General features: G+C 51.5%; 3 protein-coding genes across 5 annotated transcripts in view; 1 reads left to right on the forward strand and 2 right to left on the reverse strand.

Annotated features, from left to right (window-relative positions):
- Positions 1-1,898: 1,898 nt before the first annotated feature.
- On the reverse strand, positions 1,899-3,714 carry ISCA2 (iron-sulfur cluster assembly 2). The gene is made up of 4 exons (XM_038138123.1): positions 3,614-3,714; positions 3,280-3,448; positions 3,025-3,140; positions 1,899-2,820 (listed from the first exon to the last, which is right to left on the reverse strand). Exons 1-4 carry the CDS (start codon positions 3,697-3,699, stop codon positions 2,646-2,648), a joined length of 546 nt encoding a protein of 181 aa, XP_037994051.1. The 5' UTR covers positions 3,700-3,714; the 3' UTR covers positions 1,899-2,645.
- Positions 3,715-7,925: 4,211 nt separating this feature from the next.
- On the forward strand, positions 7,926-10,067 carry NPC2 (NPC intracellular cholesterol transporter 2). The gene is made up of 4 exons (XM_038138124.1): positions 7,926-8,086; positions 8,173-8,280; positions 8,469-8,641; positions 9,262-10,067. The coding sequence occupies exons 1-4, from the start codon at positions 8,008-8,010 to the stop codon at positions 9,346-9,348; spliced, it is 447 nt and encodes a 148-aa protein (XP_037994052.1). The 5' UTR covers positions 7,926-8,007; the 3' UTR covers positions 9,349-10,067.
- Positions 10,068-10,682: 615 nt separating this feature from the next.
- LTBP2 (latent transforming growth factor beta binding protein 2) overlaps positions 10,683-16,548 on the reverse strand; it is a 72,502-nt gene continuing 66,636 nt past the window's right edge. For all 3 annotated transcript variants that reach the window (XM_038138121.1, XM_038138120.1, XM_038138122.1), the window contains 5 exons: positions 16,336-16,476; positions 15,914-16,081; positions 15,148-15,411; positions 14,763-14,912; positions 10,683-11,568 (listed from right to left, as the gene is read on the reverse strand). In XM_038138121.1, coding sequence (XP_037994049.1) covers positions 11,402-11,568; positions 14,763-14,912; positions 15,148-15,411; positions 15,914-16,081; positions 16,336-16,476 — 890 coding nt within the window. In that variant the 3' untranslated portion in view covers positions 10,683-11,401. The remainder of the gene's footprint in view (positions 11,569-14,762; positions 14,913-15,147; positions 15,412-15,913; positions 16,082-16,335; positions 16,477-16,548) is intronic.

The raw sequence follows: 16,548 nt of genomic DNA on the forward strand, positions 1-16,548 counted from the left end.
TCACCTTTGTACCCCTCTGTCAACAAGAGCCCCTTTGCTGACATCCTAATATTGACAGAAGTTCTGATGTACTGACAGACTTCTAAAGAGCCAGGACAACTCTGGAGGTGACAGACAGCCCTTTGCACCCATTCCCTAATGGGAACTGGAAAACCAGTAGCTTTCGCCAATAGGTCACACCTTCTCCCAAGAAGCAGGTCTAGGAAGCCAAGAGCAACATGGAGTATGGGCTGGAATCTCTCCAGCTCCTAGCAGTTGCTCTGATCTAAAAACCACACTGCAGCAATACCAGCCTGCCTCCAAAACAGGCAGCTGCAAAGAAACTTTAGCTCTTGCTTAAGTCCTGCATGGAGCAAATCCAACCTCACCGCAGAACGCCTGTGTATGTCCAGCGCAGTGAGTCCCAAGGAGAAAGGGGTCCACCTAGTGCAGTCAGAGCAGTACTGCCAGAACCGCGGGCACAGCACACATGCGAGCTGCACGGCAACGCTGCAAGTGACACGGGTGGGCACCAAAGCCTTGTCTCTGCACAGTCCCTTGGAGCGAGAGGCACACCCTCTGCAAGGGGCAGCACCCCACGTGGACACACTTGCTCCATCCACTGCAACGGCACAGAGCAAGGGTAGGCAAGTGGAACCTGCCTAGGCTGAACAGACACGGCACATTTACATTCAGCAAGAACAGCAATCCAAGATGAAGCCTGCATGTTTACAGAGGCTGAAGGCTGGCTTCAGTCCAGGGAAGAAAAGCCTTGGTAGCTGCTGGCTTGCTACCTCTCCAGCACTACTGCTACAATTTTATTTCCCATAAAAGATCTCAAAAGAGACTTGACCTAGGTCAGTCTGTGTGAAATGGATCAAGAATGGATCTTCCTGGTTCAGAAAGCAACTCCTCTGGCCTACTTATAGCTATCCCCGCAGAAAGAAATTGAGTTTATCTAATGCATTCTACCTACACAAGCTTTAAGGTCTTACACTTTTCAAAGGCAGTTCTGGCTGACACCACCTTCAAGATCTGGGAGCATAAAGATAGGGTTAAAACACCCTGAAGGGGTTTAGACAAATCTTTCAACCACATTCTTTTAATCCCTTTTACAAAATGTGACAGCTCTCTGATACCAACTAGGATAACTAGGCAGATGTTGCTGGCTACAGGAAATGGAAAGGGCTAAACTGAAAGAGCCACTGCTCCACATCCTGCATCCCCATGTGACAAAGTCAGAGCAGGTCATATATGATCTCCTGTAACATCTGCTGATGAAACTGAAACTAGCTGGCTATCAGCTCTGAGCACTAGAAATAAATAGGCAAAACAGTGCTGAACACAGGCACTACTAAGTAGTTTTAAAAGGCTTTTGGGAAGCCTAACAAAAAATGCCTGTGGCATGGTCTAGAAAAGCTCATCGTTTGCCATAGGCAGTTCCCTTGAGACCAAAGTCATGCAGTGCTCCCACACTCACGTGAAAGACTCAAGTCTTAAACAATTTGGTTATGATCAGATAAAACACAAAAGAGGGAATAAAAATAGCTCCCCATCTCTCCTTTCATCCAGAAGCAGGTGAATCACTGACTTAAAAGACATCTAGTGGCAGATAAAAAACTATAGAAAATTACTAATTGAAATTATGTTATTCTGGAAACTTCTAGACTTCGCATTCCAAGGAGTCTTAGAAAGGAGTGGAGTTCCAGTCTTTCATCAAACCATGAATGTTAGACAGAGACTAAATGATAAACCAAGGTATGGAAAAGCTTCCCAGACAACTGTAAGCCAAAAGGACTTGTGTAGCCTTAGGCAGTACTCCTGCTCTCCTCTATCACCTCAACCTCCATTCCTGCTGGCAAGAGCAGGCAGCAACCATACTGTGAAACCTGAGAGTCTGTATGACCTAAAATTCCAAGTCAGGCTTAAACAGCTGTGTACTTTATTTATATAAGAGTTTTCTTCTTTTTATATATGAAAGACATGAGATATTAATTCTTCTGACCTCAATTTTTTTTGTTTCATTTACTCTGAACAAGTAAAAACCATCATCCCAGGAACTTACAGCAAAGCTACCATAGTTTCCTGGGACCAAGAGAATTCTGTTCAGCAAGAAAAAAGAAAAGTATCTGGAAAAGCCCACTGTAAGCTGGGCAGTGGAGAGTCAGCAGTACATCTGAGAAAGACTCCAAGTCCCATTTGCTTGGAATAGGCAACAGTAAGGAATAAGCAACACTAGCCTGAAAGAACTCAGATTCTACCCACATGTAAATGCACAAGCAATACCAATCAACCTCACAGACTTTTTTTAGTAAGACCTTTCAATAAACATACACACATATAAATACAGCCTTCTCTTGCAGAGACAGTTAAGTAGTTCCACAATCAGGACAGGGCAGTCCAGTCAGCACCACCTGGCGAGTGGCTCACAAGGCACTGAAGATGCTCCTGTGTGCATGCTCATGGTTACTTCATCATTTCTGAAGGGAAGGCCAGTAAGTCTTGGAGACAGGTTCAGTGCAAACACACACACAGCTGCAGTATTGTGTAACAGCTGTGTCACAGGGTAAGGGAGATGAGAGGGAGCAGCAGGGAACGAACAAACATAAACTCTTTGGAGACTGCCAGAAGTGTCTGCAAACAGTGTCCATCCATGGCAAGTCCAGTCAGAATTTGACAGAGAAGGAAGTCCCACATGAGCAGCCCTTCTCTGCCTGGGGGTTGCTCACCACCTGGAAGGAGCTACGGATCAGCTCTTGGCTGAAATCCACCATGGATCCTTTCACAAAGGCCAGGCTGTCCACATCCACAACCACACGGGCACCACCTTGTTCAAACACCCTGCAAAAAAAAAAAAAAAAAAAAGCAGCATATTTAACCACTAACTGTGCCAAAACCCCTACAGAGAGGCACAACCTCAGCATGCTCCTTATCTCACAGGCTTCTTCCCTTCAATGCAAGATACTATCATCTCACACATACCCCTCCTGCCATTTTTGCCAAGAACAGTAACACCTGACCACCAAAATGTCCCTTCGTCCTTGCCTGTCATCAGGATTGATAACTGTGTCCAAGGAAAACTTGTACTGGAAGCCAGAGCAGCCACCTCCTTCAACCTGCAGCCTGAGAAACTCTGATCCTTCTGCAATCTCCAGCAGCCTCTGCAAATAAGTAAAAGGAAGAGGATTAAAAGGCCTGCTGAACAAACTAGTGAACACTCAAACGTCTCCTCTGCGGGACGGCAGGGCAGGCAGGGTGGAAACCCTCCCAGAGACACCAGACTCCTCCCGGAGTCCCCACCTTCACGCAGCTCTCGCTGAGGAAGATCTGTCCCTCGCTGGGGCCGCTCTCCGTCGGGCCCGGCTCGGAGAAGGACGAGGCCCAGCGCAGCAGGGAGCCAGCTGGGCGGGCAGGGCCGGCCGGAGGCCTCGGCAGCGCTCGGCCTGGGCACGGTGAAGCGGAGCAGCGGCTGCCTCGGGAAGAAGGGAGAGAAAGGGGGCGCCTCAGAGGGGTCCGCGCCGCCGGAGCGGGCGGCGGGCCCGGCCCCTACAGCCACCACCCCCTGCCGCGCAGCGGGGACCTTCCGAGCCCCCGAGGGAGGGTCCAAGGGGCCGAACGCCCCAGGGAACGGTACCTCGTCCGGCCGCCCAGCGCCGACATCCACCGCCACCGCAGCGCCGCCGGCGCCGCCATGCCCGCCCAGCCCCGCCCCGCCGCCATGGCGGAAGTGCGGCCGCGGCGGGCGGGAGCGGCCGCGCCCTCGGGGGGCGGCACCGGGGCGGCCGTGGCCGTGGCGCTGGCCTGTGGCGGGCAGTGCTCGGCCTCAGCTTCGAGGAACGCGCTACAGGCGCTCAAAGGCACGAAGCTGCTGTTCGCTCCTGGGGGTGTTTGCAGCCATGGAGCAGTGAAGAGTAATAAAATAAGCAGCCAGCGCTGTCCGTCCGCGCATGCTTGTCCCGGGATTAGCCGTAAGGTTATCCTGAGCAGAACCCAGAGAAAGATCCAGGTGCAGCCGCAGGGGAGTTGGATACGCTGAAGAGCAAACACGGGGGGTTTTAGGGTTTCTCCCTGATTCCGGCTTTTCTGCTTTGTTCTCCTTTATCAGGTGGAGGCCAGTCTTCCCTAGCTCGCTTGGCCCGGCGCTGCCGGCTGTGCTCAGCCTCACGCCCGCACTGTCCCTCGCTTCCCACCGCAGCCCCCGCCCCGGAGCGCCCACCCGACTGCAGCCCGGCCCCTGCGGCCCCGGGGCACGCTGCCCTCCCACGCTGGCTTAAGCTCCTCCTGATCGTTTGCCGTGTGATAGTGGCCTGGCCGGTCGATCACGGAGCGCTTGCGGTTAAAGAGTCTTTATCTCTTTGTTCCTCATGTGCTTCTGGGGGAGGAATCCTGTTCCTCAGCCCTAGCCAGGCCTGTGGAGAGTCATACAGTGACTGTGTGAAACACTGGTGGAAGAAAACCTGTCATTCCAGCAGGAGAGGTGATTTACCATCAGGGGACTTCAGGACCTTGTCACAGTTTGCTTTCTCACCATCCTGCTCCAAGTAGGATTCTTCTGTAACCACGGGCTTTTGCTTTTTGTTCCACCCTGAGCATGTAAATAAAGACTGGTTTGAGCTGTTTAATTTTGCCTACTCTTGGGTTAGCTCTAATAATGCTAGGATAAAGCCAGGAAAGTACCACAGGCAAGGTCCCAGCAGGAGTGGTACTAATGCAGGCACTTGCAACAGTTGAAGAATCCTCATCAGGAATACTGGAACACTGAATGTTTAAATAAAAACATATTGGGATGTTTCTCGGTTATTATCAGTGTGGCATCCCAAATGCTGACAACTTTGGAGGAGGGAATGAAAACCTCCTGGGAAAAAAGACATGGAGTGATCATGCCTGATTTCTTTCCATATTGCATTTGCTTTCTTTCTCACTCCTGTAGGGTGTATTAGATTGATCTTGCTGCATTTCTCCATGTTGTGGCTGTATTCACTGTGAACACCTTTTGGTGAATGGATGTAGCTCCAAAAACCAGACACTTACTTTTAGAGTTGCCTTCATTTTTTCTGTGTTAAAGTGACAGAAGGGTGTTAAGTGACAGAAGGGGGGCAAGCAGCTTCAAGGGTCTTTGGGACATTGCTGAAATGATTACTGCAGACTGAAAGAATGAGGAAAAGGCCAACTAGCATCACTCACAGTTAATATAATTAATAATCTGCTGTGCTGAGGAGAGACTCATTCTGGGGACAACTTTTTGGTGTGACAAGGGGAGGTGGGGGTAACTAAGGAGAACAGCTATTCCTTTGCATCTCTTATCACTGGCCATTTTTTCCTTCAGTCAGCTGTGTGGTACCAGGATAGTCGCTTGCTTTTTTTCATGGAGTTACCATCTAGTTTTTCTTCCTTCTTGAGTTCTGATTTTGTTGGTCATCTTGTTTCTGATAAGTAGACATAATCTGGTTTTAAGTTTGTGTTTTGATTTTCTGTTCTTATTCTGGTTTGTGGTGTCTTAGTTTGGGGAGTTCCTTTAGCTCTCTTTAAGCACACTGTATTGAAGATATTTATTTGAGAGTTGAATTTTCTAGCTATTTTGCTCATTTCTCTCTGCAATATGATGTGAAAATCATCTTGTATCTATTTTGAAGGGAAATGAAACTTGTTTCAGTGCTTCAGAAACTGGTGATAATAAAACCTCTGGCGTGGTGCTGAATGCAAGAGTGGATGTGATGAATTTAAATGTGAATTCTGACGATCTCTAGCAAAAGGAGCATGTTCTGGCTGAAAGAACAGTTAAATTGATTAGTCTCTGTATGTGGATTTTCTTGAGAACCTGCCTGCTGTATTCACTGACACTGTAGAGCCTGCAAACACATCTGTTTACTGAGCTGCAAGTGCTGTGCTGTTGGAGGGATTTGGATTAATCAGGTGTAGATGGCTGATGAAGTGGAACTTCAGGCTTTTTCCTCGTGTAATAGAGTTGGTTGAACTACAAAAATTAACAAGTCCAGTGTCAGTCTTGCTGGAGATAATTTGTCTGCTAGCTTTCTTAGCCTTTCCCACTGGTGTTTCTGCACTGCAGCATCAGCCCCCTGTAATGTTGGTAATCTGAAAGGGCCTCCATCCACAAAATAAGGAGATCAGCCTGAAGTTGATTTGAATCTTTCTTAAGCAATTTTTGGCTCCAAGGAAACCTGGAGGCTTATGCCTGTTATCACATGTCACAGGGGGCCTGTGCCTAAAAGCAAGGTCTGTTTGGCCCAAGATGGTTATGCTGCCTTGGGGAATATAAGCTTTAGTAATGTTATTGCAAAACTGACACCGTAGTAATGTATGATATCAGCTAAAAACCTTGGGCAGAAGGTTTCTGCTTCTTTCTTCTGTAAAGGCCTTGGCTGTAGATTTAGAGACTTACACTTATTAGGCTTTTTACTACTCCAGTTTGGGGTGTGGGGAGGGAAACCTTTTCTGTGAAAATGTTAATTTTGATCCTAGATGCAATGATTTTTAGTTCAAAGCCTTTGAAATATGTGTTGACTTGTATGTACAGTCGCTGCCATTGTGTAAAAGCATCTGTGAAGCAAAGATATGTGATGAGTTGTTTCACAGGGAGGCATCCTGACTTTATGGCCTGTGGAATTTGCTCCCAAGCAAATTCCAAGCACTGCTTATCCTGTGAATGTGTGATGGCACTTTATGGTGTTGCTCTGACTCGACTGCAGTTCTGTTACCAGCAGTCAGATAGGCAGCTTTGTTTATCATCTGTAAGACTTGAAGGATATGGATAAGGGAAGCCTTTTGAAGGGCATGCTTTCCATGCACAAGGAAAAGCCTTTATCTGGGTCGGTTATAAAGTGTAGTGTTCAATACATAGCTTAGTCTCAGCAGGGTTTTTTTGAGAGTGGTGTTTTTTTGTGTGTGTGTGGGGGGGGGGGGGGTTTTTTTTTTTTTTTTTTTTTTTTTGGGGTGTTTTTGGTTTTTTTTTTTTTTTTTTTTTTTTTTTGTTTTGTTTTGTTTTTAATAGGGCTTTGGTAAGTATCCTGCTATGCATGTATGTGGATACTGAATGCTTAGTTGAAGTCTGAAAAAAAACCATAGAAAAGCCCCACACTCCTTTCTGATGTGACACCCTTTGCAGAGGGCCTGAGCAAAGTGTGGGGTGCCGCCTGTGAGTCACTTGGCTGTGCAGCTGCAGCTGAGCAGGCACCTCACTGGGACAGAGGTTTGAAGTGGGGACGCTGTGTCAGCTCTGCCACGTTCCTACCAGATCAGCACTCACGTGTCTCTCTACTGTGTTCTAACATGATCCCAGAAGGGCTAAAATTTGCTACCACGTGAAATTGGTGTAAAGTTGTAAGCTTCAGCTTGGGTCAAATGCTTTTTGAAGCATCATCTGGTTTGCCTTGGCATCCACAGCACAAAGCTGGGAGTCTCTAGCAATTCACGAGTTTGAGAAACAGAACGGGCGTGTGTGCTCTGTGAAAGGCGGCAGACACGCCAGGTACTCAGCAGATGTAACTCTTGGCACTCATGTTCCGCCAACAGCTTTCAACATGCAGAACACGAGGTATGGGATATGCACGAACAAGGCCACGGACGAGAATACTACAGCAGCTCTGCGGGGGTTATGTTTTATCCCCTTTCAGTGGGGGCAGCAGAAGAGCTTCCCTCTCCATGGCACTGCCTGTCCTCCGGCTGCTGCCTTTGACACTGACATGTCCCGGGAGTGGGCATGTCCAGCGCCAGCGCTTTTGGAGAGGGTGTCAGTCTGTCTGCCCAAGGGCTGTAGTTCCAGCGCACCACCACCACTCCGGGGCGGTCCTGTCGCCGCCTGTCACGACGGCGCTCCCACCGCCCTTTTCCCGGCTGCAGCCTTGCTCTCGGCCACGGGGGCGGGCGGTTCCTCCCCCCGCCCCCGCCGGAGTTCGCGGCGGCTCCGGCCCGACCCCGCGGGCGGGGCCGCCCCAGCTGACCGGCGGGCGGGGCGCCGCGCTCATGTGACACCGCGGAGCCGCCGCTGCCGCCGCCGTGCCCGCCGCCGCCATGGTGCCCTCCCCGCTCGCCCTGCTCCTGGCGCTGAGCGCCACCGCCCTGGCCGAGCCCCTCCGCTTCGTTGACTGCGGTGAGTGGCTCCGGCCCGCGGCCGCGGCGCAGCGGGAGGAGAGCAGCAGGCGGAGGCGGCCCGGTAATCCCGACTCTTCCTTGCAGGTTCCATAGACGGCAGCATCCAGGAGGTGAACGTGAGCCCCTGCCCCACTCAGCCCTGCCTGCTCCACAAGGGGACATCCTACAGCATCAACGTCACCTTCGCCAGCAGTAAGGAGCACATTCCCAGCGGGAGTGGGCAGGGGCAGGTGTTCCCCTGTGTCCCGCTGCTGGGAGGGGAGAAGGGCGGCTGGAGAAGGATCTGGCTGGGAGGAAGAGTGTCCCTTAGTTGTGATCTTGCAGCCTCTGGGGTGTGTGAAGGGCACGTGTGGTATATGTGTGTTCTCCGTGTTTTGCAGAGATCGAGAGCCAGGGCAGTAAAGCAAGGGTGTATGGGGAGATGCTGCACGTGGACATACCCTTCCCTATTCCTGAGCCTGATGGATGCAAGTCTGGGATCCAGTGCCCCATTCAGAAGGGCCATTCCTACAGCTACCTGAATAAGCTGCCTGTGAAGAGCGAGTACCCCAGTGTAAGTATGCAGGCAGCTGGACAGCTTCTCAGCTACTGCCTGTCCTGAAGTAGTCTCACCACCTTTCTTTAAGGGAAGACACCTTGTTCTGATGAGACAGAGTAGACTCCATAGACAGTCTGGTCTTCTTTTTCCTGTATGACTCTAGTTTCAAGTTCCCACTTTGGGACAGGCCCAGCAAAGGAAGCAGCCTAGCTCCAGCTGCTGAGAAGCGGCTTCAGCTGCTCCAGTATCTTGCTGCGCCGTGCTTCCCACCAGAGCCTGCTGCATGCAGCTGAATGCTCGCAGACTGGGCGTGCTTGACTCTTGGAGTGCTGTTCAGCTAGGGATGCTGCAGGGTGTTTCCACTCTACTTTTGCAGGGAGTGGGAATTTGAGTGCAGTGTGTGGAGGTCTCCTGTGTCATGTAACTGGGCGCTCTCCATCCTCAGATGGTGCTCCAGGAATCAGTGCATGAGCGTGGCCCACCTTCTGCACACAAGGGCAAGGCCCCAGCTCTGTCCTCTTTGTGCAGAGCTCCCAGGACCTCCTTGTTCCACACAAGTGATAACTTTTCTCCCGATGCCCTTGCCTTAAGATTTCCTGAATGTTCTTATTTCCCTCTACTTCTCTCTCTTTCAGATTAAACTGATTGTGAAGTGGGAGCTGGTAGATGACCAGGATCAGATGTTGTTCTGCTGGAAGATACCAGTGCAGATTACCAGCTGAGGAGCTCTGCCATTAGTAGGGTTTTGGGAGAGAAAAACCAGAAACAATACAGGCCAAATTCTTTTATATAATAAACATTTCTTATTGCTTCCTTCAGAGCTCTGCAGCCTCCGAGCAGCCAGCACTGTGTTCCTTGCAAGATCAGTCCCTGGCAGAGTGCTCTTACTGTGTTTAGGTGACACCCCTGGGGTGTTCTCCTAGCAGCTCAAAAGGCAGCAGTGTCTGCTGCAGGAGTGACTGAGCATCATCCTCCAGCCGCTCTGCGGAGGCACTTAATCTGTTAGACATGGAACTGTCTGTCCTCTCAAAGGAATTTCTCAGTGATGAACCTGGCTATTGTCTGAGCTGCTACCTGATAACCCTTCAGTGCCTCTTCTAGAATGCCGGCTGCATCCACCCTCCTGTGTTTCTCCTGCTCTGTTGTGATCGGGATGCCCCTGGGACCTGCATTTGCTATCCATGCAGTGAAGCAGAGGGAAGGAGAGGAGTCTTTCCCTGAGCTGACAGCCTGCTATGTCCTGGGCTTCTGCTCAAGCCAGCAGGACTCCAGCTGGGAAAACTTCCGTTTTGTGGATGCAAAGCCAAATGGTGTTCAATGTCTCTGCAGGGATGATTCTTTCTCTAACCAATGGTTTGCACTACTACTAACTTGGAGCTGCTGTGAGCTCCTGAATCTCTTTTTATAACTTTCCTTTTAATAAAGCCTAGACAAAATCTGCTTGTGTTGTATTCTGTGAGTGAAGAGAATCAGGAGGAAAAGCAGAGTGGCCCAGGCACCCAGAGTTGCTGGGATTCAGCTGGTCTTACTTCTTAGCTGAAGGCATGGATAGAGGTGGTATGCTGGCCTAAGTGTGGGTCACCTGGAAGCAGCCAAACATCTCTGTTGTCAGTATCCAGCTGGCAATGTCTGGCTGTGCTCCTGCCTTGCTAGTCCTACGCTGGCTTGAAATTGTGCAAAGGCTCCCTGAAGAGGTGGTGGCACAGAACACAGCCTTGCTTGCTGCAGCATAGGTAAAGGTCTTCATACTGAGGGGCTGGGAAAACAACTGTCAGACCTGCCAGAGAGCCCTTACCAACTGCAGTAACCTATACTTTGTCACGTGGGAACTGCAGCTCCCTTGTGTGAAAACAAGGCAGGGTGTGAACAGCTACAACTTCCGTGCTGTCTGCAGGGACTGGAGTTGGCTCCTGCCACTGGTGCTGGGTTGGGGATTTGGCCTGGCAAAGCTCCCTACTCTGGTTTGAGAGCAGGAGGAGGCCATGTGCCAGAGGGGGCTAAGAACTGGCTTAGAAGTAGGATGGCTGTGCCCTTGGCAGAGGCAAGACAAGCACAGTTCTGACAAGCCCCAGTGTCTTGAGCCACAGGGGCCCAAAATAAATGTTTTATTTAACAACATGAGAGAAGTTTCCAGCAGACTCAGTTAAAAAAAATAACCACCAACAACTTTACAGAAAGGAAGCTGGACCTGCTCCCCCTCCCCCTGCCCAGCTAGCATGGGCCACAAAGCACAGGGCTAAAGGCCACAGGGAGAGCTGGCCCTGGGGCCCCTCAGGCCTTTTTCCCATGCCCCAAGGTTAGGCAGCAGCTCTAGAGAGCTGGGGTGGAACCCCCATCTTAAGCTCTGGCCTGCGGGCTGGACGCTTCCCAAGGAGTGAGGCCAGCACCCGCAGTGTGGGTAAGGCTTGTCACTAGGTCAGTGCAGCAGTGGCAGGGAGATGAACCCCCTTTCTTGGCAGGGTGAGGGGGACAGGCAGGGGCTGTGTGGCAAGGGAAGGTGTCCTGTGAGCCTCCATGACACAGGGACACGTGACAGGTGCTGAGGGCTGGGGTGGGCTCTGCTGCAGGAAGAGCAGGGGCTGGCAGGGCCAAGAGGGGTGCAGAGGCTGGGAGCTCAGCTCTGACCTATAGAGAGAGGTGGTGGGGAAGCTGTGCACTTCAAAGGCGAAGGAACAAAGAGCCTCGAAGCACCCACAGCCGTGGGAGGCCTTTCTCTGTGCTCCCAGGTCCCAGAGCCACGCGCAGGGGAGCACCCTCACTCCTGCTCTCCTAGCGCTACGCAGCTGCTGGGTTCTGGGCTGTCTGGGGCACACAGTGGTGTGACCGTGCCAGGGCCACGTAGCCTGGCAAGCACTGGCAGCGGTAGGAGCCCTCTGTGTTCTCGCAGGTGCCTCCTCGGCACAGGGGCTCAGGGTTGCCCACTTCCTCACACTCGTTGATATCTGCAAGGAGAAGGATTGGGCTGAGCTGGTGGCACAGTGAGTAGTCCCAGCCCACACCCACAGCCTTGTGTCCCTGCCATTCCCCCTGGCCCTCCCACACAGGTTCTGCCTGCCCCGTCCCACAGCCACTACCTTCAGGATCTCGACCAGCCTCCCATGCCCTCAGCGTATCTGCAGAGTGTCTGTAGTATCCAAGGGTGACATTCCCAGTGTCCTTCAGCACAGTACTGAACCCTGCCCCATGTACACTAGACGAGAACCCCTCCAAGCTCTGCAGTTGGTGACAGTCCCTGGTTAGCAGCTTTTGGCTAACAAGTTATAATAGCTTAAGATCTGGGGGAAAAGCTACTTCTAGCCTTGGAAAATGCCCTTTTCTGATCCAACAAGGTCAACCAGGCAAATGATGGTGGCCCTGAGAGGCCGGTTATCACCTCCAGGACCAAAACACAGAGGGACTTCGTGCTGCACAAACAACAGCTTATTTTATTAACCTGCAAACTGTGCCAAAGGGCTCAGTTGGCCAGTTTGTCAGGCTGCAGCGTGCATGTGAGCCCTACAGCAGCTGTCCTACTGTGACAGGTCTGCTCTGCTACATGTACTCACCCAGACACTCTGCCTGAGATACACCCACTTGTGATGAGGCCATGAGCAGGACACAGCACCCATGTAGAACCCCAGAACTGTTGTTTGCACCCACAGGTGCAAACAGAGCCCAAATCCTCACCTACCAAGGAAGGCCCAACCCCTCTCACCACAAACTCCAGACTCAACCCCCATTGATCAGCAGGGAGTGGGGAGCGGGTTCAGCTGGCCACCCAAGGGAGAAAGAAGACCCCAGCAGTAGCCAATGGATCCTGGGAGGACCAAAGTGCTCTGCCACCCCAGGGACCTTGGATTATCTCTAGCATAGGTGGAGGGGGCCATCTGACAAAGAAAGAGTAGTGCAACTTAGGGAGGGATGCTGGAAGCAGAATTTTAAGGGTGGTAAGAGAAAGCACAGCAGTCACAGGAGGAAGTTGGAGAGGGGAAACATGAGAAGAGAGAGCTTGAGGAACAAGGTAGTCTTCACACACAGCATAACAATTGTTGAACTGACACTGTGGACTCACAGTAAACCTCAGGATCAGACATTGCCATGAACAGGATGGCTTGTTGAGAAGCCCAAAGAGAAGTCAGGCACATCAAGGGAGGGACTTGTGCTTTGCAGCCTCAGAAACAAGGGAGAGTAAAGGCTGAAAGAGCAGACAGGCTGGTCTGGCCACCAAATTGAGAGGAGAAATGAAACAAGGACACTTTAGCCCAGACAGACCCAAAAGCCAGAAGAAACAGCATAGTGTTGCTAGCAGTCTGTACCAAGTCCTGGAGTTTGCTCACTTGGGCAGGGGTGGGGACATACAGCCCACCTTATGGGGCATGGGTTAGCTGTTGCCATATGGAATTGAGAGGGGAAGTGCTGCAGCAGCTGCAGGAATATTCTAAAGGCCTGAAGTCAGCAAGGTAAAAACATGGTGATGACTAAGAACCAAACTGGAGAACTGAAAGGAAAAAAAACAGGTTACAGTGTAAAATGTAGTCAGTAGCTAGTTAGTTCAGGATAGAAAAGGCAACAAGCAAAGGCTCCACAAATATGTTAGCAGGAAACAATGGGGAATGTCGGTCTATTTCTTATCAACAGAGAAAACAAAAGTCAGTTGAGCTGGCTGGAGCAGCTAACACGGGTTTTGTTCCAGCCATCATAAAAACACTCATGGTGATCAGACAGGGCACAGACCATGTTTGAAGTGTTTAAACAAGGGTGCAGGAGCACAGGGAGGGAAAGGTCACACTGTGATGGAGAGGTTCAACAATCAGATATAAAGCAGTTACATCCATAAAGGTTTGTGGCAACGCAAATTCATGTGCTTAATGCTGCCTGCAGTCCCTGAAATGTTGACAGTTCTCTCTGAGATGGGAGCATAAAGAAGGCCTCAGAAAAGCAACAAAAGATAAATCTCATAACCATCTTCAAAAACAGAGAAGGGAAAATCCAGAATTACAGTCTGCTCACCCCTAAGCAGTTCAGGTTGGTGAATGATTAGGTCATAACCCTCTAAAGAATAACAAGATCATTAAATAGCTGGTGCAGATCAGTTAAGGCCTGATTACGTTAAGCCAATCTGGTTCTCTTCCCTGACCTGATAGCTGGCCTGTCAGATAAGGGAGAAGTGGTGGATATGATGTGCCTTGGCCATGGTGAGGATTTCAACACACTCTCACATGACACACTCTAACAGATTGAGAAAATACCCTCTAGATTAAACTGTGGCAATTGCACAATGGACCACACAGCTGCACTCCACAGACAATTAGCAATACCTGGCTGTTACAACAAAAACCCTTTTAAGCACAGGCTGCAGTGGTCTGTCCTTACCCCTACTCCATGCAAATGCTGTCATTAAGGAAGACAAAGGAAGAATCCCCATGCCTATAAAATATACACGTGTGACGCCAGACTGCAAGCACTTTGCAGACTTACTCTGATAGAATAGTGGTCCAAATTCAACCAGACAAAATTGACTGAAGGCAAATGCAAAGCATCATGGCCAATGAAAGGAAAACAGTGCACAAATGCAGAAGAGGGAGTAACATCTCAGGCTGCCATTTTGCACAGCTGCATTTGGGGTGATATATACCCTGGGTTCTGTATGAAGAAGCTGCACCATTGTTTTGTACAGTAAGGATGCCCTGAGTTGGAGCAAGTGCCGTGCCTAAGGAAAAAGAGAGTGTCTTCATCTGCTCTGTTGAGTGCCTGAGGTCTCAGCTGGCTTGGAGCTGAGTGACATGTGAAAATGATGGAGACACGGCATAGGGATTTAGAGGAAATGCAGAGAGTAGATTTAGAAACCATGTCTCATAGGGCAGGGTGGAAAGTGAGGAATTTCACCAGGACAGTGGCAAATGTAGAGGACATTATTCACAGTAACAATGGCTTGTGATGTACAAGAGTGGTATGAGAAGACAGGAGACATCAGCCGCTCTCGGTGATGCCCCGAGCTGCTCTTACCTAGCTGCCAGCAGAAAGTGGCCGGCGGAACGTCCACGCGGGCCCTCCCAGCCGCACGGGAAGGAATCGTAAGAGCGGGACTGCTCCCGCTGCCGTCCCGGCTGGCACCGGCAGGGAGCAGCCGCGGCCAGGGGACGCGGGTCTCACTCACCCACGCAGGCCATGCGGGTCATGTCCAGCTGGAAGCCGTCGAAGCAGTCGCAGGTGTATCCCTCCGGGACGCGCACGCAGCGCCCGTTCTCGCAGCCGTTGAGGATCCCGCACTCCTCCGCCTGCAGCCCCTCGAAGCCCTCATAGAGACCTGGAGGGCGGCAAGGTGGGGTCAGAGCAGGGTGAGCCTCAGCCCAGTCACAAAAGGAATATCGGGCATGCAGCGAGACAGTGACTGAGCAGGACTGACTCAGGACTGACTCAGAACAGCCAGGAGCAGAGCTTGCTCCAAGCCTGGAGCAGCCCAGCCAGGGTGGGAATGACGAGGCAGTCCCCACGGACACAGTCTGGGTGGGGAGGCACTGCTCTGTGTCTCCAATACTCACCAGTTTGGCCGGGCAGGTAGCGGGGTGGAGACCGCACTGGGCCATGGTGGAGAGGGCTGCCATGAAACTCACTGCTGGGTACCCTCCGAGGGAAACCGGCGTCGGGGTTTCCGTACTCAGACTCCAGGTAGTTGTAGTAGGGGCTGGGAAGGCCATAGTGGGGGTCTTCCAAGCCCGGTCCGTACTCATACCTAGGTCTTTCTCGGAGCTCAGCCCCTCTCTCACTGTCTTCACTGGCCCCATTACACAGGAAAGCAAAATCAGCTGCAGGATGTGAGGAAAAGGAAGGGTCAGTGCAGCCTGGCTCAAGATCTACTATATAGCCAGAGGGTGTGCATCCACACTAGGTCAGCTGAGCCAGGCCTGCATTCAGTACCCTCCAAAGCTGCAGCTCTGTAGTTTTTTGATTGCCAAGAAGACTAGCTCCTGTCTGGGCCCAGCAGGTTCTTGAGCAGCAAGAACCCCAATTCCCAGGGTGCTCCCATCCCCAGCTACTGCTGCCTCCTAACGTGTGCAGAAGCAGTGGGATGCACAGGGTAACTCTCCCCTCAAATACCTTGGACTTGCTGCAAACCAATTTCAGATACATTTTACCCACTGGTGCAGCTCAGTCCTGGAGAAGTGTTACCTACTCCAGGACTAGTGGGGTTACCTACTCCTTGGGCTCGCTCTAGCAGGGCAGAGATCTTATGCATGACATGAGAAGTGGCAGCCCAGCCCATTCCCACCTCTGCTGGGAGATGCTTGCCCATGCCACCCAACTTACCAGAGGACCTGTGGGGACAAAGTGCACAGTTCTGGCCCCAGGCTTCGCCGAGCCGGCAGCAGCACTCCGTGTACGTGGTCTGCTGGCCATGCAGCAGGTCTTGGCAGATGTAGTCAGCAACGGTCTGCCAGCAGACGTCCAGGTGGATTTCATACTCCTCCAAGGCATCTGCGACACAAGCAAAGGATGCCATGGAAATCATCCAGAAGAATGCCTGTCCATCTTGTCCCAAGAGAGATGACCATGTGCCCCAGCTCCTGCCCCCTCCCTGCCCTGGCTGCACCCTGTGCTGGTGCTGACACACCTCAGCCAGACACCAGCTCCCCACCCACTGCTCCCTCCTGCAGGACCCAGCCATGGGGCAGGATGAGTGGGGCAAAGGTGTGCTGCAGTGCAGCAAAGGTGTGCAGCATCAGGCTCACCTGCCCTGCTGGAGAAATTCACACACCGGTTGCCAGTGGCATCCAGCACGAGAGGGAGGCTGCAGAAGCAGTGGTAGGAGCCTTCTGTGTTCAGACACTCGCCATTGATGCAGTACACTTCATTCTGACACTCATCCTGATCTGCCCACACACAAGGACATGGCAATGTTTCAGGGTGGCAGACATGAGCAACGTGACCTTTTCCCTGCCCAA

This window comes from Motacilla alba, chromosome 5 (assembly GCF_015832195.1).
Source record: "Motacilla alba alba isolate MOTALB_02 chromosome 5, Motacilla_alba_V1.0_pri, whole genome shotgun sequence".
NCBI lineage: Eukaryota > Metazoa > Chordata > Aves > Passeriformes > Motacillidae > Motacilla > Motacilla alba.

What these genes read in the sequence shown, in the direction of transcription:
- NPC2 (XM_038138124.1), top strand. Translation starts at nt 8,008, where the DNA reads ATGGTGCCCTCCCCGCTCGCCCTGCTCCTGGCGCTGAGCGCCACCGCC. An exon ending in CAACGTCACCTTCGCCAGCA is followed by an intron (nt 8,281 to 8,468) that starts GTAAGGAGCACA and finishes CGTGTTTTGCAG; the next exon opens with AGATCGAGAGCCAGGGCAGT. An exon ending in TGAAGAGCGAGTACCCCAGT is followed by an intron (nt 8,642 to 9,261) that starts GTAAGTATGCAG and finishes TCTCTCTTTCAG; the next exon opens with ATTAAACTGATTGTGAAGTG.
- ISCA2 (XM_038138123.1), bottom strand. Translation starts at nt 3,699, where the DNA reads ATGGCGGCGGGGCGGGGCTGGGCGGGCATGGCGGCGCCGGCGGCGCTG. An exon ending in GCGCTGGGCGGCCGGACGAG is followed by an intron (nt 3,449 to 3,613) that starts GTACCGTTCCCT and finishes TTCCCGAGGCAG; the next exon opens with CCGCTGCTCCGCTTCACCGT. An exon ending in GTTATCAATCCTGATGACAG is followed by an intron (nt 2,821 to 3,024) that starts GCAAGGACGAAG and finishes TTTTTTTTGCAG; the next exon opens with GGTGTTTGAACAAGGTGGTG.